Source organism: Garra rufa, chromosome 3, assembly GCF_049309525.1.
Source record: "Garra rufa chromosome 3, GarRuf1.0, whole genome shotgun sequence".
Classification (NCBI taxonomy): domain Eukaryota; kingdom Metazoa; phylum Chordata; class Actinopteri; order Cypriniformes; family Cyprinidae; genus Garra; species Garra rufa.
The window spans coordinates 30,296,117-30,319,929 of record NC_133363.1 but is presented as its reverse complement, the minus strand read 5'-3'; the positions used below and the strand labels follow the sequence as shown (position 1 = coordinate 30,319,929).

General features: G+C 46.7%; 1 protein-coding gene across 1 annotated transcript in view; it reads left to right on the top strand.

The window, feature by feature from the left end:
* Positions 1-23,813, top strand: part of ptprn2 (protein tyrosine phosphatase receptor type N2) — a 222,296-nt gene that overhangs the window by 35,603 nt on the left and 162,880 nt on the right. The window contains exons 7-10 of the mRNA XM_073836598.1: positions 1,105-1,341; positions 1,470-1,504; positions 1,599-2,017; positions 13,162-13,248. Coding sequence (XP_073692699.1) covers positions 1,105-1,341; positions 1,470-1,504; positions 1,599-2,017; positions 13,162-13,248 — 778 coding nt within the window. The remainder of the gene's footprint in view (positions 1-1,104; positions 1,342-1,469; positions 1,505-1,598; positions 2,018-13,161; positions 13,249-23,813) is intronic.

The following is a 23,813-nucleotide window of genomic DNA, read 5'->3' as shown; positions in this document are numbered from 1 at the left end:
ATGCAACTATTACAGAAGGTTCAAATGCTCACTGATGCTTCAAAAGGAAACAATACATTAAGAGCGGTGTGAAAACTTTTAGAATTTAAATATCAGGGTAAATTTAACTTGTTTTGTCTTCGGGAAAACATCTGGGAAAAAGTATCTTTCGTAGCTTCTCAAGGGCAGTATTAAATAAAAAAAATATGATATTTAATGCATTGTTTTTCCTTCTAGAGCATCAGTAAGCATTTGAACCTTCTTACCTTCTGTAATAGTTGCATATGAGTCCCTCATATGAAAAGATGGATCTCAAAATCATAGTCATTACTGGAAAGGGTTCAAATTTACAAAAATGCTAAAAAAAATTGACATTGTTCATTCAGACTTATTTGCGAATGCACACAAACACAAGAGGCGGGATTTATCACATAAATCAATCACAGCCGGACGTAACCAATTATATCGCGATGGAGGCATTGCCTCCTCTCACATGACTTTCCCCCATTCATTCTTAGTTACCCCACACCAAACTCATGGCATGCTTTAGAGGGTCTGTTAAAACTCAGTGGGCTCAGGGGAGGCGAGAGAGACACAGACTCCTGCTGTAACTTTACCTGCTGATGTCGCTGTTGCACAAAGTTATATATTTATACAGTATAAATATTTTATGTGCATTAAAAAAGAAGCCATGAGAAATTCAATCCTCTTTTTATGTTTAGTAAAACTCATTTTATGTTAGTAAGGAGAAACAGGATCATATTATTTTGGCTGTGTTGATTATCCATTGATTTTTACATTGTAATTATCCATGATCCGAATCAGTCTGAAGTGACTGATAAAACATTGATATCATTATGAGAATTTGTGCCCCAAAATGTAAAAAAAGCACAATTATTAAATTGTAAATGTACCTTAATCAGAATGATGAGAAACACAGTCTGGCTCCAAACAGATGAATTAAGCATTATGTGGTGAGCAATTACCCTGTTAGGGGCATTTACTGGATTGCATGCAAACTTATACTTTTTTGAAAATCAAATGGGGGGTCATACAGTTTAGAGCTGGGCAGTTCTCTACTTACTAAATACTTTACCAGACAGTTTTGTCTCTGTTTTCTCTCAGAGAAGTTTATTGATGGAGTGGTTAACCAGCTCGGGCGTCAGAGTGTCAATGTGGATACTTTGACCCCAGAGGACCTGGACAAGCTCTCCAAGGTCATCACCCAAGCCCTGCAGGTGGTGGATGGAGTTGAAGGGGTCAAAGGTAAAAAAGCCACACAAGCTGAAAAGGAGACAAAGAGGGAACCCAATCAAGAGTTACATCAGACGGAGAAAGCAGAAGATGACACCAAACATAAAGGTAGTTATCCTTTAACAAAGACAAATGGTTACACATGCTTTAAAATCCCACTTACAATCCTGAAGTATAGACATTTTTGATCAATCAAGAGCCATAACCTTCACCGTAATTTTAAATTCTGTTTACAGAAGCAGAAAATACTGCCCTTAAATCAGATGATAAGGTAATATGTGGAAATACACTATAAGGCTATATGACTCATGGTATATCTTTGTGATAAAGTCAATAGAATTCCTAGTTTAATTTTCTGTTTCCAGGACAAAGGTTTTATCAGCCAGCTGCTGGAGTTCCTAGATCATAACTCTGGCCCAGAATCTGTGCGTCCTCCCCAAGCAGAAGAGCCTTTTCTGGGCTTCGTTGACCAGCCAAATGCTGTAAGTCCATTGAGAGCTAGTTTGGAGAATGTCCAGAGCCGGACAACGCAGACAGAACTGGACCTGATGAGGAAGAAAATGGAACCTGACACTTTGGATATAGAGCCAGTGGTCGACGCTGAGGTAGATCAGTGGATGCACGGTTCTCCGGAAGTGAAACCAGAGGTTCAACCAGCAAAAGAGCAACAAACAAATTCCATGGAGAAAGAGGAGGTGGAAAAGAAGGGTGTGAGACTGGAGGTGAATGTTGCAGCGTATTCAAGTCCACGTGATGGAGACTTTGGCTACATTATTACTGAAGAGTAAGTATATATTGTATAGAAACACTTACATAGACTGAATAATGAGGAACAGGATATTTGTGACCCTGGACCACAAAACCAGTCGTAAATAGCACCGGTATATTTGTAGCAATAACATTGTTTTGACCAACAATACATTGTATGGGTCAAAACTATCGATTTTCTTTTATGCCAAAAATTAGGATATTAAGTAAAGATCATGTTCCATGAAGATATTTTGTTAAATTTTCTAGTGTAAATATACCAAAACTTAATTTTTGTTTAGTAATATGCATTGCTAAGAACTTCATTTGGACAACATTAAAGGCAATTTTCTCAATATTTAGATTTTTTTTGCACCCTCAGATTCTAGATTTTCAAATAGTTGTCCAATCTTAACAAACCATATATTAATGGAAAGCTTATTTATTCTGCTTTCAGATGATGTATAAATCTCAATTTCAAAAAATGTACCCTTATGACTGGTTTTGTGGTACAGGGTCACATTTGCACTCATAAAGGACACAATGATCAACAGTATGCTTATGAAAGATGTCTCATATGCTCATCAAGGCTGCATTTATTTGGTCAAAAATACAGTAAAAACCGTAATATTGAGAAATGTATTATTATGGTTCAAAATAACCGTTTTTAATTTGATCATATTTTAAAATTCATTCCTGTGATAGGGAAGCTACATTTTCACCATCATTACTAGTGCTGGGCGATATGACGATATATATCGTGGGGACGATAGAAAAGTGTCTATCGTCCTATTTCTCTTCTATCGTCTCTATCGTCTCTAACCTAATTTTATCAATTACTAAAGAAAATATTGCATTAAATAGGCTATGACAAATGTATTATAGTGTCTTGTTGCTGTGCAATGCATACTCTACCCTATAAGTGATAATCAAGAATAAAAACGAACTTTTTCACAAAGAAACTCCGTCTTGTGCGACGTGACGCTTTACGTTGTTGCGACATACTTTAACGGTGCGTTCACACTGGCACGTATCGAGCGGGGCTTAGCAAGCGTTTTCTATTCATTCATATGGAAGTTGCGCGTAAACGGTCGCGTGGTGCATTTTGGGATTGGAAGCGGCGCGGAGAAAGCGTTGAGAGCAGCTGAGAGTGTCAAAAGGTTGGGCATTCCTCAACTTTATGCAAATCTCGAGCGCAAAACGCCGGGCGACAACCAATCGCTGTGAGAAGTAGGCAAGGGAAGATTATGACGCGTGTTTCCGAAACTGGTGGATTACTGAGCTGAAATCACATATTATTGAAAAAGTCACGCAAAAGTAAATGCACTTTGCATGCTTTCATTACATGCCAGTGTTTAGTTTGCGAACTGCCGTTAAAAGAAGACAATTGAACGTAAATAGGGTGTGAACATTGTTTTTCAGAGGCGTGCTCTGCCCTAAATTTGACACTCCCCAAAGCAGTGGCGTTGTAGCGTTGCCAGCGGCACTGAGCGCGGATTTGACGCTGTAGTGTGAACGCACCGTAACTCGTGAGTGCTTAGCCTAAAGATGGAGACGCAAGAGGTTGAAGATGAATGCCCGGATCGAGTCGCAACAAACTGAAACTGCTACGCAGGCAGCAGACAAGAAGTAACGTTACTTTTACCGACACGTGGGGGTACGTCAGTGATTTTGTTGCATTTTGGCTTCAAGAGCTCCGACACGGAGCAGAAGACAGTCATGTGCAAACTCTGCCAAAAGACTGTTTCCGCGCCCGACGCTGACGCCTGTTTCAAGCCTTCGTCTGCAGTGCGTATGCGTTGCGTATTTTTTTCCGCACCCATGTTAACGGATCAGATCGTTCACACTGCACGCGGTTGCTGTCCGGCAGTGCGTTCCAGAAGCGGTGCGTTTGCAGCAGTGGAGCGATCCTTTCGGCACAGAGTCTGTTTTTGCTGCGCTGCATGCGCTGAATTAAAGTGACAGCACATTGTTCGCTGTAAAAATGAACATGGATTGACACGGAAATGTACCATAAATGCATATAAATGCAGTCTACTGTGTTTCACAGTCAACACGTGGCTTTTTGGCTAGGTTTAAAATAGTGCAGTTTTAAATAAACAAGGCAACATAATAGATGCACTTGTCCAGGTAGAAAAGTTCTTTAAAATATGGTTTTTAATAAAGATTTAATACGAAAGAAAGGCACAGAGAGCCGACTGCTTGTCTGTGGTAAGTTTTAATTTAAAATATTTGTGATAGCCCAATTTCAATATGAAAAGGAAGCTATAGCCTACCTATGCTGTGTTTAAATGTGTTGCAACTTGCATGAGCAACTTAATAGCCTATACAAATCTAGAAGTCAAGTGCATTGAATAATAGCCTACGTTGTTTATAATACGTTGAGTTTAAACGTGAATATGTCTAGTATTATTGTATTAGTGTACTGTGATAAAAGAGTATCCCAATGCTGAAAAAGCACGTTTGGATTTGAAATTAAAATAACGGATAAATGGTGTGTTTGAGGTAAACACCCACGGATCAGGAACGGACTGCAAACGCGTCCTGTGTGAAAGCAAAATGAGTCCGTGCTGCCTCTGCACCGCATACGTAACGCACACGGACTGCATACGCACTGCCAGACGGAGTATGTGTGAAACAGGCGTGATACTTTATTTTGGTTTGCAAACTTTGCACTACAAGGTTGAAAAATGTTTTGTTTATTTTTTATAATTGAGTGCTTTTCTGCTCAGAAACTTGAAATGGCTGTGCACTTTAATAAAAAAATAGTTTATTTTGATAATACTATTTAACTATGATGTGGATAAAAAATGTGAAGGCTACTGTAGCTCTACCTCCACCACATCTGTTGTCATTTGATACATTTATATTGCTGCACTAAAATGTATTTTTCTCATTTGTGACAGTTCATTTAAATGTCACTTCAAATAACGAATAAAAATAAAGTTGCAAAAAAAATTATGCAAATGATATTTTTGTCAAACTTTTCAGAGAATAACTGAAAACGTACTTTATTTTGGTATATCGTGATATATATCGTTATCGTGATATAAAATAATCCATATCGTGATACATGATTTTTCCATATCGCCCAGCACTAATCATTACTTCAGTCTTCAGTGTCAAATGATCTTTCAGAAATCATTCTAATACGCTGATTTGCTGCTCGAGAAACATTTTCTTATTATTACCAATGTTGAAAATGTCTCAGGTTACGTATGTAACCCTAGTTCCCTGAGGGAACGAGACGCCGCGTCATGGAACGCTATGGGGAACGCCATTGGTGGGCAGCACTCTGAATCATGTCTACAACCAATGAACGACGGGAGTGACGTCACAGGCGCGGTGACGTCAGCGACCAGGAAGTATAAAGCACGTGCGTTTGAAGCCGGCGGCAGCTCTTTTAGGAATGAAGCGAGCGCCGCAGGGTGCGGGAATTATGGTCCGAGACGCGGAACTCGAGCCGCGTCATGGAACGCTATGGGGAACGAGACTACCAACGCCCCCATAATTTCCAAGCCCTGCGCAGTGTCTGCTCAACCAGGGTGGAAAAGTTGTGTCTGGTGGTTCTTGCCAGAGCACAAGAAGAGCCATTGTCTAGTATTCCACGGACAAGAGGGCAATGTAATCCTCGGCCCTCGGGCACACGAGGAAGGTAGTCAGCCTCTGTCTGGTCGCCAGCCAGAGCGAGAGGTACTCCTCGGCCCTCAGGCGCACGAGGAGTCTTGGTCCTTTGTCTGGGAGTAGCCAGAACAAGAGGGACCGCAATAACCATTGTCTAGTGTTCCACGGACAAGATGGTGTAAGTAGTCCTCGGCCCGCAGGCCCACGAGGACAGTGCACTCGACCTCCAAGAGTGCTCCTCGGCCCTCAGGCTCCCGAGGAGAAGGTAGTCCTTTGTCTGGGGTTCCGCCAGAACAAGAGGGACTCAAGAACTCAGCCTGGTATTCCTGCCAGGACGCGAGGGGAATAAGCCTTTGTCTAGTATTCCACGGACAAGAGGGCGATATAATCCTCGGCCCTTGGGCACACGAGGAAGGATGAACACCTCTGCTTGGTAGCCGGCCAATGCAGGAGGTACTCCTCGGCCCTCAGGCGCACGAGGAGTCTTAGTCCTTTGTCTGGGAAAGGCCAGAACAAGAGGGACTGAATAAACTCGGCCTGGGAGTCCTGCCAGGACGCGAGGGGAATAAGCCATTGTCTAGTATTCCACGGACAAGAGGGCACTGTAATCCTCGGCCCTCAGGCACACGAGGAGGACAGTAATAGGCCTCTGCCTGGTAGCCAGCCAGTGCAGGAGGTACTCCTTGGCCCTTGGGCACATGAGGAGTCTTAGTCCTTTGTCTGGGAGAAAGCCAGAACAAGAGGGACCGAAATACACTCGGTCTGGTAGCCTTGCCAGAACACGAGGGGAATAGGCCATTGTCTAGTATTCCACGGACAAGAGGGCAATATAGACCTCGGCCCTTAGGCACACGAGGAAGATAGTAGGCCTCTGCTAGGTCGCCAGCCATTGCGAGAGGCACTCCTCGGCCCTCGGGCGCACGAGGAGTCTTAGTCCTTTGTCTGGGGAAAGCCAGAGCAAGAGGGACTGAACAAACTCGGCCTGATAGCCCTACCAGGACGCGAGAAGTATGAGCCTTTGTCTAGTATTCCACGGACAAAATGCAGTGTGATCCTCGGCCCTCAGGCCCACGAGGATGCAGATATACTCCTCGGCCCTCAGGCACACGAGGAGGATTATGGCGAAGAACGACTTCTCTTCTTTTAACAAAAAGAATGCGCCTTGAGAAGTCTCCTCCTGGCTAAGGAGGGGGCTGACTCTATCGGACTCTAGTGGTGCTAGGGACGGGACCTTCGGTACGTACCCGACTCTCGGGTAAAGAAAAGCTTTGGCCATCCCTGGGGCAAAGTCAATGTGTGATGGGGCCACCGAAAGGGCCTGCAGGTCCCCAATTCTCTTCAGAGAGGTGAGAGCTAACAGAAGCGCTGTCTTTATGGTAAGCATGCGATCTGTGATCTCCTCTATGGGCTCGAATGGAGGCTTACATAGAGCTTCTAGCACCACGGCCAGGTCCCACGTAGGAACCCTCGGTTTCACTCGAGGCCTCAACCTGAGTGCACCGCGGAGGAAACGAATGACCAAGGGGTCTCTGCCCACTGAGAGGCCACCGTGAGGGGCGTGGTAGGCAGATATAGCCGCCACGTACACCTTCAGGGTGGAGTGAGCTAGCCCTGTGGAAAGGCGAGTTTGTAGGAACTCCAGTACTGTACCAACCGGGCGCTCCTATGAGTTGTGCCCCCTCAGGGGCCACACCCATAACTTCCACCTCTCTGGGTGGGGGTGGCAGATCGCGCCCCCAGCCTGAGAGAGGAGGTCCCTCCTGACGGGAATCTCCCATGGAGAGCCGTCGAGGAGGGAGACTAGGTCCGAGAACCATACTCGGGCCGGCCAGTACGGGGCTACTAGCAACAGTCGCACTTGAAACCGGCGTACTCTTTCTAGAACTCCCGGGAGCAGAGCGATCGGGGGAAAGGCGTACAGACGAAGCCTCGGCCACGTCTGTACCATAGCATCCAGTCCTAGAGGAGCTGGAGGAGCTAGAGAGTACCAGAGGGGACATTGCGATGTCTCTCGAGTCGCAAAGAGGTCCACTTGAGCCTGGCCAAACACTCTCCAAATCTGCTTCACTACTTGTGGGTGAAGCATCCATTCCCCGGGCCTCGGCCCCTGCCTCGACAGGACGTCTGCTCCCACATTCAGATGTCCAGGAATATGGACTGCTCTCAAGTTTTCCTTGAGACCATAGGAGGATCCGGTACGTCAGCTTGTATAAGGGGCGTGAGCGGAGACCTCCTTGGTGGTTTATGTAATAAACTACCGCAGTGCTGTCTGTATGGACCAGCATGTGACGGTTTCTCAGGTCTGGAAGGAAACACTTCAGGGCCTGGAATACTGCCAGCATCTCTAGGCAATTTATGTGCCAGGAGAGATGGTGATCGCTCCACAGGCCTTGGGCCGAGCGGCCACTCATGACCGCCCCCCAACCGGTGAGGGATGCATCTGTCGCTAGCGAGACGCGGCGACAAGGAGCCCCTAATATCGGACCCTGAGAGAGGAACCAGGGTTTCTTCCACATGGCCAAGGCACGTAGGCAGCGCCGCGTGACCTTGATCTTGCGGAACGGGTTTCTCCTCGGGGAGAACCCCCTGGTTTTGGCCCTGGTTTTTGCCACCACTGCAGTGGTCTCATGTGCAGCAGTCCAAAAGGTATCACGTTGGATGCAGCTGCCATAAGACCTAACAGTACTTGGAACTGTTTGACAGTGAGTGACAGGCCTAGCTTGACCGCATTTACTGCAGTAAGGATCGACTCGATCCGAGCAGGTGACATTCGTGCCTGCATCGTGGTCGAATCCCAAACTACACCTAGATAAGTGGTCCTCTGTAATGGAGAAAGCACACTTTTCTTGGCGTTGAGTCTCAACCCCAACTCTTTCATGTGAGCGAGAACAACACCTCGATGTTGAACCGCTAACTGTTGCGAGCTGGCCAGGATCAGCCAGTCGTCTATGTAGTTGAGTATGCGGATGCCCTGGAGTCGCAGAGGAGCCAGAGCAGCATCCACACACTTTGTAAAAGTTCGGGGTGAGAGAGCTAGGCCGAAAGGAAGCACTCTGTATTGGTAAGCTTCGCCCCTGAAAGTAAACCTGAGAAACTTCCTGTGCTGAGGAAGGATGGAGACGTGAAAATAAGTGTCTTTTAGATCTATCGTGACAAACCAGTCCTCGGACCTGATTTGTGACACGACATGCTTGATAGTTAGCATTCTGAACTTCAGTTTCCTGACTGAGCGGTTCAGCTGTCTGAGATCTAAGATGGGCCGAAGCCCTCCATCCTTCTTGGGAACAATGAAGTACCGGCTGTAGAACCCGGACTCTCTGTCTTGTGGAGGGACCACCTCGATGGCCTCCTTCCTGAGAAGAGTTTCTACTTCCTGTTCCATTACCAGACCCTGCTTGGGGCTCACCAGAGCTGGGAATACCCCGCTGAAAGGCGGCGGCTTGGCGCCGAACTGAATGCAGTAACCTTTCTCTACAGTGCGCAGGACCCACATAGAAACATTCGGCAGTAGTTTCCACGCTGCCAGAAATTCTACTAAGGGAACCAGCCTCTCGAGACTGGTTTCTGGATTTATTTGAGGAACTAATTCGGAGACCTGTAACAGCGTACTGGCAGGATGCTCCTGAACTAGCTTCTCTGAAAACCCCCGTGGGGGTTGCGAACTCTCCAGGGCCGCTACGTTTCCGGGCGGAACAGCTAGAGAATGATGTTCGCGGGAGATTGCCGCGCCCTGTAACACTGGCAGGGTTAGCTGACAGATCTCCTGAGGGCCCCGAGGGGGCTTGGTGACCATAAACTGTGGTGAAACGCAAGCCCCCCCGAGAGGGGCTGCCCTCATCGGCCCTGAGACACAACCGTCAGGGCCGCTTAGCCGAGGACCTCTTCGATTGGAGGACGACCCTCAGGTCAGGCCTCTTCTTAGAGGCCCCCGGCTTAGAGCGTTGCTGACCCCGCCCTCTAGGCCTGGCCGGAGGAGCACGGGTGGCAAACGCTCTGCTTCTGTGCCTCCCTGTACGAGGAGCTCGTACACGGCTGAGGCTGCTCCCGTCTAGCAGCCTCAGAGGAGTAAACGCGGCGAGGAAGGTAGGTCTTGAACGCCGCCGCCTGCTTGCGGGCCTCCTGGTGCCTGCGACAACTGTGTCGACCGAGGCACCGAAGAGGCCGGTGGGATGCAGGGGGGCGTCCAAGAGCGTGACCCTGTCCTTTTCTTTGAGTTCGGACAGGGTCAGCCAGAGATGCCTCTCCGCGGCCACCAGGGCTGCCATAGACCGCCCCACAGCGCGAGCGGTCTCCTTGGTGGCGCGGAGAGCTAGATCAGCTGTGCGTCGCATCTCTGTAGCATTCACTTCCTCGCCCTCATTAAACTCCTTCAGCAGGTCGGCTTGGTAGGCTTGAAGGATAGCCATAGTATGTAAACATGAACCAGCCTGACCTGCTGCCGTGTACGCCTTGCCCATTAAGCTAGATGTTAGTTTGAGTGGCTTGGTGGGCAAGGACGGAGCCTTCAGGGACGACGCCGAGCCGGGTGACAGATAGCCCGCAAGCGTCTGTTCAACCCGTGGCATCGTCCTGTATCCGTACTCCTCCGCACCCCCACATTACCATAGTTTTCAGAGGGGTTATAAAGGCGGAAGGAGTACGGCTTCTCCCATGATCTAGAGAGTTCTTTATGTAAATCAGGGAAGAAGGGAAGGCTCCGTTTGGGGGGTGCTGACTTTGTCTGCAGGAAGCGTTCGTCTAGTCTGCTTCTCTGTGGCTCATGTTGTTGCTCAGCGGGCCATGAGATGTTTATTTGGCTACCGCGCTAGTCAGCACCTCCACGAGCTCCTCGTAGTGAGGCAAACGGGGGGGCGGTTGGGGCTCTGCCAGGCTTTCAACATCAACCTCCTCGGAGGAAGATATGAGAAGCTCTGGGACCTCCTCCCGGGGGGAAGAAACCGCAGCGCGGGCTTCCGCATCCAGGAGGAGATCGCTCGAACCGCTGAGTGAGGGAGGAGATAGGGGGTCACCCGTCTCCATACCCTCCTCCAGATCGAGCTGCGAACCCCACGAGTGCAGCTGCCACTCCGCCTCGGCGGAAGCGGGGCCAGACCCGCGGGGAACGCTGGTGAAAGCCCCCTCCTCGAAGAGGGCTTTCCGGGAACGGAGCACCCGCAGCGGAAGACGCTCACACTGCGGGCAGTCAGCCTTTTCGAGGGCTGACTGTGCGTGCTCCGCTCCCAAGCAAACCACGCATAGACTGTGTGTATCCCCACCAACAATGAAGCGTTGGCAGGGAGGGACACACTGTCTATGCGGGCGCTGAACCGCCATAAAACTTTTCCCCTTGGTTGTTTTCATATTACTCAAATAAAAGGTGTGCAAAACTGGCACGAAAAAACAGCAGTATGAATGAGACAGACAGACACAGAGCGCTCTTGCTGAATGACAAAAGCTGCCGCCGGCTTCAAACGCACGTGCTTTATACTTCCTGGTCGCTGACGTCACCGCGCCTGTGACGTCACTCCCGTCGTTCATTGGTTGTAGACATGATTCAGAGTGCTGCCCGCCAATGGCGTTCCCCATAGCGTTCCATGACGCGGCTCGAGTTCCCGGAAGGGAACTAGTGTTCTGCTTGATATTTTTGTGGACACTGATACATTATTTTCATGATTCTTTGGTAAATGTAGTGTAAAAGTGTAAAAGAATTTATTTAAGATAGAAATCTTTTGTAAAATCGAATGTCTTTACTGTCACTTCTGATCAATTTATCAATTAATGCAGCAATGTTGAATAAAAGTATTAATTTCTCAAAAAATCTGTTTGTTGTTACATATACATACAATCATACTCAGCTGAAGTCAAAAGTTTATATACACCTTGCAGAATCTGCCAAATGTTAATTATATACCAAAATAAGAGGGATCATACATAAAAAATTATTTTTTATTCAGTACTGACCTGAATAAAATATTTCATATAAAAGATGTTGCATATGAGTCCCTCAGGTGTCCTCATTGTGAAAAGATGGATCTCAAAATCACACAGTCATTGTTGGAAAGGGTTCAAATACTCAGAAATGTTGAAACCCCCCCCCCAAATTTGTGGGACCTAAAGGATATTTCTGAAGAACATTTTGTAATGTATAACATCATTGGGACATTGTTCTTCTTTGGTGCTGCGACACATTTGTTGTGTTTATATATTTTGTTTTGGTTTTTGATATTTTGACTTGTGCTTTGTTCAAAATAAAAAAAATGAAAATGAGTATAGCAGGCAGTTCAGGACAAACAAGGGACTCATTAATGACTATCACTAAACAAAAAGGACACAGCTGTGGATCATTCAGGTAACAACACAGAATTAAGAATCAAGTGTATGTAAACTTTTGAACAGGGTCATTTTTTATAAATTCAACATTATTTTCTCATCTTTTATGTGAAATAGCTTATTCAGGTCAGTACTAAATAAAAAATAACTTGCATTTAGTATGTTCCCTTTTATTTTAGTAAAATAATTTACATTTTGCAGATTCTGCAAGGTGTACTGTTTGTAAACTTTTGACTTCAACTGAAATTTTTATTTTAAATGATTTTGGAGCGTATCATATTCCAGTATTTCATCAGAGCATGGGCTTATACATATATTATAACTACAGTTTCTACATGTTTTTAGGCACCATTTTTATCACAGAACCAGTGTATATTTTATAGAAAATGTAGGTGCATTGATCTAACCATGGTAATAAGGAGTCATCTCTGGCTTTACATGGTTATTATGATTTCTATGCATAATGGGCACATTATGTCATTCAGTGTTCATGCTCAGTTTATGTTACTGCATTCCATATTGCAATTTATTTGGTTTCCCTCACTCGTCCTCTCTGTATATTATGTTAGTGTGTAAATGGTTGTGTGTGTTGTACTGTATACATATCTCAAAGCGAAAGATGATGGCATCCACAGCCACTGCATCTCCAATAACTTGATGTATCTTGCAGAGACCCACTTACTGCAATCCCATTTAACTTGGAGTACCTGAAAACACACAGGCATATTCTCAAAAAGGAGATTTAAAAGTGTGCAAGTGTGTATTGGAAGGCAGCGTTAGGCGTGAAAAAGCATCAGGAAACAGTTGCACTCTAGCATCTTCTAATTCTCACTTTCTTTCTCAGCACGCTTCCATTTGGATGCATATCATTCTTTAGGCATGTGTGCGAGCCGCTTCGTGTGTGTTTGCACGTGTTCTGATGTGTGAGCGAGTGTGTGTGTTTTAACTCGGGCTGGCGTGGCCATATCATAAAGACATCACACTTCACAGGGATTCCATTTACACCTTATTGTTTGCCTCATTGCTGGAAAATACAGGTGATTTATCAAAGCATACAAGCCACCTGTGTCCTATTCCCTATGTGTTTTTATGCACTCTCTGCTCTCTGTATACCTCCTGTGAGCTCTGTTCACTATTTCAGTATTGTGTCTGATATGACACCCATAGCTGGATACATTCTTGTAAAAATGTACAAATCTTGCTAATTGTTCTTTCTTTCTTTCTCTTTTCCTTTCTGCCCATTCCTAGTTCGCTGTCCACTGATCAGGGGCTGAACCTCATGGAGCTCTTAGCTGAGAGAGTCAGCCTTCATGTAACAGACTTCCTACAGCTCTCGTAAGTGCATGTGTGCGCACACACACACACGCATACATACTTGTTGAAGACAGTCTCATGCCGGTCGACACACTAATGGCACTAATGGAACACTCAACCTGTGGTTTTGTTTTGTTTTTCCATTTCGCAGTATAGTTTGGGCTAAGTACTTATTTTCAAGTGACAGCACAGTGATTATGAGTGTATTCTGAATTCTGTGTATATAAGTTCAAGCTTTAAATAAATGGTTCGGAGAGAGGGAGAGAGAGAAAGAATGCATCTCAGAGTGTGTAGGTGTGTGTTATTCTGACCTGCCTGTAGTGGTAAACTTCAGTTCAATTACAACACATTTTCTGATGATAACCGATGTTCTACGAGTGCACAGATTAAAGGCCGCTTTTGGTTTAATTGTTTGGAATGCAACAAATGCTTTCTGGCACTCTTGTGTTTTGCTGAGAAACTTGTTGTTGCATTTCACATACTGAATAAATGCAGCTTTATATACAAGGATAAAGGAAATACATTGACACTTTACAATAAGGTTTACTAGTTAACATTAGTTAACTACATTAGTTAACATGAGCTAAGAATGAACAATTCTGCCCTCCAAAGCCAAAGTGCAGTAACTACACATTTGGTCAAAATTGAGTTAAGGCTTAAAATGGACTTTGTGACAACAGTTTTGTCTCGTGGCAAAGTCTCCTGATTCAATTTTGTCCCATTTCAGAGAAACGAGAATGTTGTTTCAGAGAAACGAGAGTGTTTGACTAGCTGTCAAAAAACTTTAAAGGCATTTTTCTCAGTTTCAGTGTTCGCATACTTACTGCACTTTGCCTTTGGAGGGCAGAATACTTCTACAGCATTTATTAATCTTAGTTGATGTTAATTTTACCATTTACTAGGTCATTATTAAAATTAAAGTTAAAAAGTTGTGTTTTTTTTAAAGGGGTGCTATTATGCTTTTTCACTTTTTGAACTTTAGCCAGTGTGTGGTGTGTATGTTTGGGCATAAAAAACATCTACAAAGTTACAAATCCACTCCAAAGGGAGATATTTAGTTCTTAAAAAGTCCCTTTTCAAGAACTACAACGAACGGCTCATTTGGACTACAGCGTTTGTTTTCCCGCATGGAATGATGTCACAACGCGGTATCCCGCCTACAGAAATTCAATTCGTTAGTGGGTTGGGGATTCGCCTAACTTTAGCACGTATTATGGACAGCCGCTTCTAGGATGCTTCAACGAGCCGCAGGTCATCTCAGCTTTAACTAAAGTGTCCGCAAACTGCTCCGGTAGCCGTGCTGGAGCCGCGCCATTGACGTGTGTTATAGAGGTTTCAAACACATGCAGAGTTGCGGCTGATGTAAACACCAACACTGACTTGATGATCATCCGTTTCATTAACTCACCTTTCATGCATCATAGTTGTATATGACTTCCTTCTTTCAGACGAATGCAATCGGAGTTACATAAAAAAAAATCCTCGATCTCCCAAGCTTTAGAACTGAACGGTATAGACGAGTGTTTCGCTTCATCAGTCCAAAACAAGTCGATCCATAATAAAAAAGTGCCTCACATGGCTCCGGGGTGGTCGGTAAAAGCCTCCTTTAGCGATCCGATGTGTTTTTGTAAGAAAAATATCCATATTTAAAACGTAAGAATCACTTTAATCTAGTTTGCTGCTTTGGGAAGGGCCGCAGCAGGGCGGAACGCGGTCTACGCTGTTTGCCAATCGCAACACAGGTTCGGAGCAATACTCACATGGCTCAAATTAGGACATATGGAAGATTGGAGGTGATTGAACCCCATTCCCCTTCTGCCGTCCTCCGTGACAAATAAAGAGCTGGTCTGAGGTCCTGAAGCTTTGCGTCCGGTCGACGTATAATCTTAATGCTCGGACGGGACAAAGCAAAGCTAGGGCTGGGTCTGCCTCCTCCGGGGGCAGCGCTTGCAGGCTCACCACCTGATCCCTGAAGGGAGTAGTGGGAACCTTGGGCACGTAGCCAGGCCGGGGCCTCAGGGTTACCTGGGAATCTGCCGGCCCGAACTGAAGGCACGAGTCGTCCCGAAAACGCCTGCAGGTCCCCTACCCTCTTGATGGAGGCCAGTGCAAGCAGGAGCAGAGTCTTCATAGAAAGATACTTCAACTCGACTGACTGCAAAGGCTCAAAGGGGACCCGCTGTAGTGCTGTGAGCACCAGAGACAGGTCCCAAGAGAGTACGGAGGGGGGCCTAGGAGGATTTAACCTCCTCGCTCCCCTGAGAAACCTGATGACCAGGTCGTGCTTACTAGGGCTGTGCGATTAATTAAAATCGTATCGAAATCGCGATGTGAACATGCACGATTTCTAAATCGCCGTACAGCACGATTTTTGGCACACATTCGACTGATACTTTTCCTGCAGCATGCTATTTGAACCGATCACAACACAGCGCGCCTAAACAGAGAGCAAGAACATGCCAACGTTCATGCTTGAAACCAGAAATGGTAACGCTGGTTTTCTTAGCAGAAAGCAGCTAGACTCTGCCAGTGTTCTAATTGTTTTTGTGTGGGACACTGTGGTCTGGGTTGTTGTTTTTTCAAACGCACGCACACACATACTTACTTTTTGCCATAGGTCTGTTCTTAAGACATTTTGTTCTACCTTTACTAGGCAGGACTCGAAATTGTGAACGTTTTGGTCGCATATGCTCCCAAAATTTAATCTGCATGACCTGAAATTATATTTGGGACCATTCGTGTGAGTGCGAGACACTGTTGTGGTCCGACTTGGTTTCATTTCTTTACAAAACTTTCGCTAGCCTAACTACTGCACAGACTGCTGTGAGCTGATACAGTGACAGGTTCGCCATTCTCTCTTTCGATTGTGAAAAATAAAAGGTCTCAAGAAACCGCTTTTGAAGAAATATAATATATTTCGTGCTATAGCGTACATTCTGTCAGACACAATTCTGGCGCCTTCGTGTCCATATACATTACTGTACAACGCGGCATTCATTCACATCAGATGATAACTCAGCGCAGAGTTCCACTCACACAGGGGCGTAATTTTCACTGGGGACATGCTTTTCAAAATCCTGTTTGTGTCCTCTCATATTTCAAATGGTTTTGTTATAATAATCTCTTTTATTGTAGAGTGCACGCTCAGCGCCTTTGAGAGTCTCGCAAGATCGTTAAAACGAAACCAAAATAAAATGCGGACGCGCATTCAAAAGCAATTTTAATATCCCGCGTTTAGAGAGCGACTTCTCAATGCGCGTAAATTAGGCTACATATAATATCTAGGCAGTTATTAGTATGTGGGCTATAAAAAATATATTGTGCAAAATATATTGTGCAGTTGTCTATAGTTCTGTATCATGCTTGAAAAATTCGGTCTCTATTTGCACTTTGAATATTGAAAGAGTAGCCTACTTTGATCATGTGCTTGTAAAACATCTGCTGTTAGAATCAGCCATGAAGAATCAAGATCAGTGCATTACTAAAAAGAAATTGGGTGCGCCTACATTTTTTTTGGTGCTCCTAACTTTTTTTCACCTGCTAGGTGATTTTTTTTCTGCCTTCTGTTTTAGAGACATGTTACAGGTCTTTGTTAAAGATCTAATTGTTTTCCTTTAAAAAAAATGTTTTAGATTCACACTGTAAAACATGTCTGTGTCAAAATCGTGATTAAAATCAAAATCGCAATACTGTTCAAGAAAATCGTGATAGGTTTCTTTTGTCCATATCGCACAGCCCTAGTGCTTACCCACCGACCTTCCTTCAACGGGGTCATGGTTTGCAGAGATAGCGGCTACATAGACCTTAACGGTGGAGGGAGACAGCCTACGCTCCAATCCTTGCTGCAAAAAGGTGAGCACGACTCCGATCGGGCATCTTCGGGGGTCCTCATTTCTAGAGAGAGCCCATTCGACGAACAGGTTCCACTTTAAGGCGTAAGCATGTCTCGTGGATGCAGCTCTCGCCAAAGTGATGGTGTCTACCACTCCTTGGGGTAGACCACCTAGAACCTCCGCGTTCCGTCCAGGGACCAGAAATGCAGTTTCCAGAGGTCTGGATGCGGGTGCCACAGAGTGCCCCGTCTCTGAGTCAGTAGATCCTTCCTCAGAGGAATCTGCCAGGGAGGGGCTGTCATGAGGAGCATTAGTTGGAAACCAGGTCCGTGTGGGCCAGTAGGGTGCTACTAGCAGGACCTGCTCCTCGTCCTCCCTGACCTTGCACAGTGTCTGTGCGAGAAGGCTCACTGGGGGAAACGCATATTTGCGCAGACCCCGCGGCCAGCTGCATGCCAGAGCGTCCGTGCCGAGAGTACCCTCGGTCAGGGAGGGGCGCTGAGATACCCAAGATACCAATCGTCTAGCCGAGAAGGGTTGGGACGTGATTGAGGGTTCCATTCAAGCCCTACCTTCTCGGCTGCCCGGGCAAGCATAGCCATCATCTCAGGGTCGGTATCCGGCACCGCTGACCGCCCAGTGGACGGCAGCGATCCGGAATCATCCTCCCCCGAGAAGTCTGGCTCACCCCCCGATGCCGCGATCGACATCTGGTCGTCAGGGGGAGCCCCAAAAGTAATGAGTGCTACCCCACAAGGAGGTCCAGCACATCCTTCTGGAAGCTCCCCACCGTCACCGTCAGACCAGTCAGCCCCCTGCCAGAGCTAGAGTCTCCCCGGCGTTTGCCAGGGGGAACGGTAGATCTGGGCAGAGGAACTGGCAGTTCTGGTCCGCAACTCCGTGATGGACATGCCGCCGCAATGACGACATGACTCATCCACGAACGCTGCCTGAGCGTGCTCAACGCCCAGACACATCAGACAGCGATCGTGACCATCACCTGGTGCCAGGTAACGACTGCATCCAGAAACGCACGGGTGAAACGGCATTTTGCTCTTTTTAAACGCCTCGTCTTTCAAAAAGATGTTCACCCGTGTCACTCTTTTAGTAAGCTGCTCTATGTGCTGAAGCGCACAGGGGAGATGGTCGCTGCGACACAGAAGGCGGGTAGTGCAGTCCTTTACTGTGCGCTTTTCCACCCACAGGAGACCACCACCGCTGACGCGCCATGCCGCCAACACACGCAGTCTTGTAGAGTTGAATTTCTTTGTAGAAGTATAGCTCGTTCCGTCTCATAGAGAAGATCGGCCCTGAAGCGAAAGGTTGTCTATGCATTGCACCGGCTGCCTATTTATGCTCACGCTGTGATCAGCGACAGCTGGATGCAATCATGCATGCCAATGTGCATTGGCTCGTTTAGTTTACACACGAAGAGGATTCTATAAGCGATATCCCCAATTCGTCGGCCTCTGACGTGACGTCGAGAGACCGACTGAGAGGGAAATAATAATTAAAGAGTAAACATTTTAGCTTATTAATAAATGTTCACCTTTTGATGATTGCTGATGCCTCTAGTAATTATGTGTCTTTTGTGATATTTACAACCTATTTTGGGTTAATTTTAAGCCAAGCATATAGTCATTTTTAAATGATAGTTGAGTTAAATAAAATTACCCAGAAAGTTGTGTTAAACATTTAACATTTAACCCAACTGCTTTCTCAAAATACCCATTTGCAGTTCTTTTAAATAGTAGTAATATTTCACAATGTTATTTATTTATTGTTTTTAATCAGATAAATGCATCCTTGGTGAGCATAAGAAACTTCTTTCAAAAACATTCAAAAATATTTCGCCGTTTTAACGGCATCAAGCATATATAAATGTATTAATGAAAGAGGTACTTTTTCATCAGTTGAGGAACACATTCATTTCCTCTCTATTGGTACGTGCAAGAATAAAAACAAGATATTGCTAAAGACATGCTTTACAGGCCTCACTAAAATAGAAAAGTATAATATTTGTGTATAGTTGAGAGCTGTCCAGGTGATCTGTGTCTCTGCGTATGATTAATTTCCTCTCTTGAATAGGGCCTTGTATCTATTTACGCAGATACCTGCTAATGTATCTTTTGTCATCTAATGCTTTTCATCTTTTCTGAGAAATAATGGAAAGGTGTACTGGATGATGCACACTCTTATATAAAACATAATGTGGTAATGTCTGCATTTTTTGAACTAAAGATAAGCCAGCTAGAAAAGTGTACAAGCAGACTACACAGTCCAGAACAAGCTTCTGCTCATATGACCATATAAGCAGTCAAAGATCACGAAAATTTAGCACACCCTCGTGCAAACATTTGTACGCTCAAACACGGCGCTGTTGCAGTTACATAAAGAGTCAGCATAGCACCTCTCTGAACTCCAGACATGACGTAAGGGCTGTACTGTGTGTAGACAGTAGGGGGCACAGAAAAACACATAGACACACAGTCACGGATTTGCAATCAGACAGTCTTGTTCTCTTGTACACATTGAAACATTAACACACACACGTTCATTTACACTAATTCTACCTCTCTTTCGTTCTCTCACTCGCTTATGTATTCTTGTACAGCCCACACACACACACACACATAGTCTACCTATCATCTCCATCCCACACTCTCCCCCATGGTGCAAAAGAAGCCGAACAGAAGCGCTATCGTTACATTATGGCTTTCCTCCCTCTGTGCACTGGACATTGGTGGCATTTTACTGATAACTTATCAGCGCTGATGCTGTTATAAACGGGAGTCTGGACCATTGTGTTTATTTAGCTTTAACAGCTACTGCTTTCATACTGAAATTTCCAGAAGCCAAACAAAGGTGTGTGCTCAGGTGTAGTGGGGAAAGCAGAAGATAGGTGGAAATTAGTGTACGGAATCTAAATATAAGTGGCATGTATTTGTAAGGGGAATTATGTTTTTGTACATATTAGAAGGCTTAAAAGGATAATTCACTCAAAAATGACAATTCTTTCCAAACTCATAGCACTGTTAAGGAAGCAGACCGACGAGACAGGTAAGTGAATAAGTACAAGGTTTATTGATAGTCAGCAGAGCAATGCAGATGATGACGTGCAGAGCCGGGTAAGTTGAACTGTCTAGATGAATATAGATACTTGAATGGCTTGGTAGATGAATTGAGATGAATTCCCCTTTTTGCAGGAACGGAGAGAGGAGGACTTCGACAGGATATTCACCCGCACGCCGGCGGTGACAAGACGCTGACTTATGGCACACTCACACACTGGAGACTGGAAACGGCCGACTCGACAGACTGACTGGAACAGAGCAGAGATACAGGTAAGTAGCAAGGTAGGTTTCGTGAACTTGAAGGAGTTACACGATGAGTCCGCTTTCGAACTAATGAGCCCGGACACTGATGGCTGTGTGTGGCGTGCTTATATTGGCAGGGGTTGATTGCTTGCAGGTGCTTGTGATTAGAAGTGAGAGTGAGAGTGATCGCTGTGTGAGGGAGGTGGAAGAACCTGGCCAATCCGTGACATTACCCCCCTCCCCAGGGCCCGCTCCTGAGGGCCGAGATCTCCGACGTCGCGGTGGTCTACCTCGTCCCCGAGGTTCTGGAAAGTCAGGATGGGTGTTGTGGAAATCTTCCAGAAGGGCAGGATCTAGTATGTCACCTCTGGGTACCCACGATCTCTCTTCTGGTCCATATCCTTCCCAGTCTATTAGGTACTCCAAAATGCCACCGCAACGTCGGGACTGCAGGATCTCTCGAACAGAATAGATGGAACCTTCCTCCAGGACCAAGGGGGGAGGGGGTTCCTCTTCGTGGCCAGGTTCTGTGGAGGGAAGAACAGGAGAGTGAAAGGGTTTCAGAAGTGAGACGTGAAATGTGGGGTGAATCCTGTATTGAGGTGGGAGCTGGAGTTTGTAGGTGACGGGGTTGACCTGTTCCACGATGGTGAAGGGGCCAACAAATCTGGGACTCAATTTCTTCGAGGGCAGGCGCAGACGAATGTCTCTGGTGGAGAGCCAGACCTTCTGACCAGGAGCATAAGTGGGACCTGGAATCCTCCTGCGATCAGCGACGACCTTGTTTCTGCGCACTGCTCTTTGGAGATGGTGATGAGCCTCGTCCCAGACTCTCTCGCTCTCCCGGAACCAGTGATCCACTGCGGGCACCTGTGATGGTTCACCATTCCAGGGGAAGAGTGGCGGTTGGTAGCCAAGCACACACTGGAATGGTGTGAGTCCTGTAGTGGGTTGCCGCAGTGAATTCTGGGCGTACTCTGCCCAGCCCAGAAACTGGCTCCAGGAGTCCTGGTGACCATGACAGAAGGTCCGAAGGAACCGTCCCACCTCCTGGATTTTTCTCTCGGTCTGTCCATTTGTCTGAGGGTGGTATCCTGATGAGAGGCTTACGGTCACACCTAGGAGCTGAAAAAAGGCCTCCCAAACTCTGGAAATGAACTGGGGTCCTCTATCCGATACTATATCTTCAGGGATGCCGTAGTACCTGAATACGTGGTCAAATAACTTCTCAGCGGTCTCCAGGGCAGTAGGGAGACCCTTCAGATGGAAGGAGTCGGCAGAACTTGGAAAAACGATCCACAATGACTAGAATACAAGTATTCCCATCGGAAGGGGGGAGATCGGTCATGAAGTCCACTCCTAGGTGTGACCAGGGACGGTTCGGGACGGGCAAGGGATGGAGCTCTCCTGCAGGTAGATGTCGTGGACTCTTTGAGATGGCACATTCCTTGCAGCCTCGGACATATCGCCTCACATCCCTTGCCATGTCAGGCCACCAGAAGCGCTCTGAAAGCAGCGAGAGGGTGTTGTTGGCCCCTGGATGTCCAGTGCCCAGGGATGTGTGCGTCGAGTGGATAAGATCTACCCGTTGTTCCCGAGGGATGAATTGACGACCTGGTGGACAGCCCGGCGGAGATCTGGCTGCTGGAGTGGCGACGGCTGGAGGATTGGACCAGTTTATGGGGGAGACGATGATATCTCTTGGAAGTATCGGTGTGGACGTTTCCGGAGACTCTTGAGTGTCGTGGATTCGAGAGAGAGCATCTGCTCGGACATTTTTGGAGCCTGGACGGTAGGTTATCTTGAAGTGGAACCGGGAAAAGAATAAGGCCCAACGTGCTTGTCGTGGACAGAGCCTCTTGGCGTCTCGGAGATACTGCAAATTTTTGTGATCCGTGATGACCTGGAACGGGTGTTGAGCTCCCTCCAGCCAATGCCGCCACTCCTCCAGGGCGAGCTTGATGGCCAGTAACTCGCGGTTGCCGATGTCGTAGTTCCTCTCCGCTGGGCTGAGCTTCCGCGAGAAGTAGGCGCATGGGTGGAGTAGTGGAGGAGTACCATGATGTTGTGACAAGACAGCTCCGACGCCAGTAGTGGATGCGTCCACTTCGACCACGAAAGGGAGATCTGGGTCAGGGTGAGTCAGGAGTGGAGCTTGCGTGAAAGAGGCCTTGAGGGACTGGAAGGCTGCGTCAGATTCTGGAGTCCATTGGAAGGTCCGAGGTTTTCCTTTCAACAGGTTGGTTAGAGGAGCAGTGATTAGGCTGTAGTTCCTGATGAAACGACGGTAGAAATTTGCAAAGCCGAGGAATCTTTGGAGTTCTTTGACGGTGGTGGGTGCTGGCCAGGAGACGACTGCTGACACCTTCCCCTCGTCCATGCGAACACCTTGCTGGTCGATGACATACCCAAGGAACTGGACGGACTGCAGATGAAATGAGCATTTCTCGGCCTTGAGATACAACTGGTGCTCCCGAAGTTTCTGAAGGACCTCCGCAACGTGTTGGCGGTGTTCGGCCTCACTCTGGGAGTAGATCAAGATGTCGTCAATATAGACTATGACGAAGTGATGTAAAAACTCCCGGAGTACCTCGTGGATGAAATTTTGAAATACGGAGGGGGCGTTGACCAATCCATAGGGCATGACGAGATACTCGTAGTGGCCAGTTGGGGTCACAAACGCGGTCTTCCACTCGTCCCCCTCACGTATTCTCACCATGTTGTAGGCGCTGCGGAGGTCCAACTTGGTGAATATCTTGGCCGTTCGGAGTTGTTCAAGGGCCGCAGGGACGAGAGGAAGTGGGTATCGGAATTTGATGGTTCCTTGATTAAGAGTCCGGTAATCGATACATGGCCGCAGCCCTCCATCCTTCTTGGCCACGAAGAAGAAACTGGATGCTGCAGGTGATGTGGATGGTCGAATGTACCCCTGACTCAGAGCTTCTTGTACGTACTCCTCCATGGCCTTAGTCTCCGGAAGTGATAACGGGTAGATCTTACCTCTGGGCATTGGAGCATCCGGAACTAGGTCAATGGCGCAGTCCCATGGCCGATGTGGAGGTAGCTGGGAAGCTCTCTTGGGGCAGAACACATCCTGGAAGGAAGAGTAGCAGTTTGGGATCTGGATAGATTGTTTCTCGACTGGGCTTTCAACAGACGTGACGTACAGAGGTAAGGATTTCATGACAGGACGTGGAAGTTCTGGGAAGCAGCTAGCGGCACATCCGTGTCCCCACTTCACGATTTCGCCATTGCCCCAAGAGAGGATGGGATTGTGCTTCACCAGCCACGGGCGCCCTAGGATGATGTCCATGGATGCGCCCTCCAGAACCAGAAACTGGATGGATTCCTTGTGCAAGACTCCGATCTGCAGGATGACGTTCTCACACTTACAATGGACCCGTGTACGGGTGGTGATTTTGCTGGTTATGGGTTC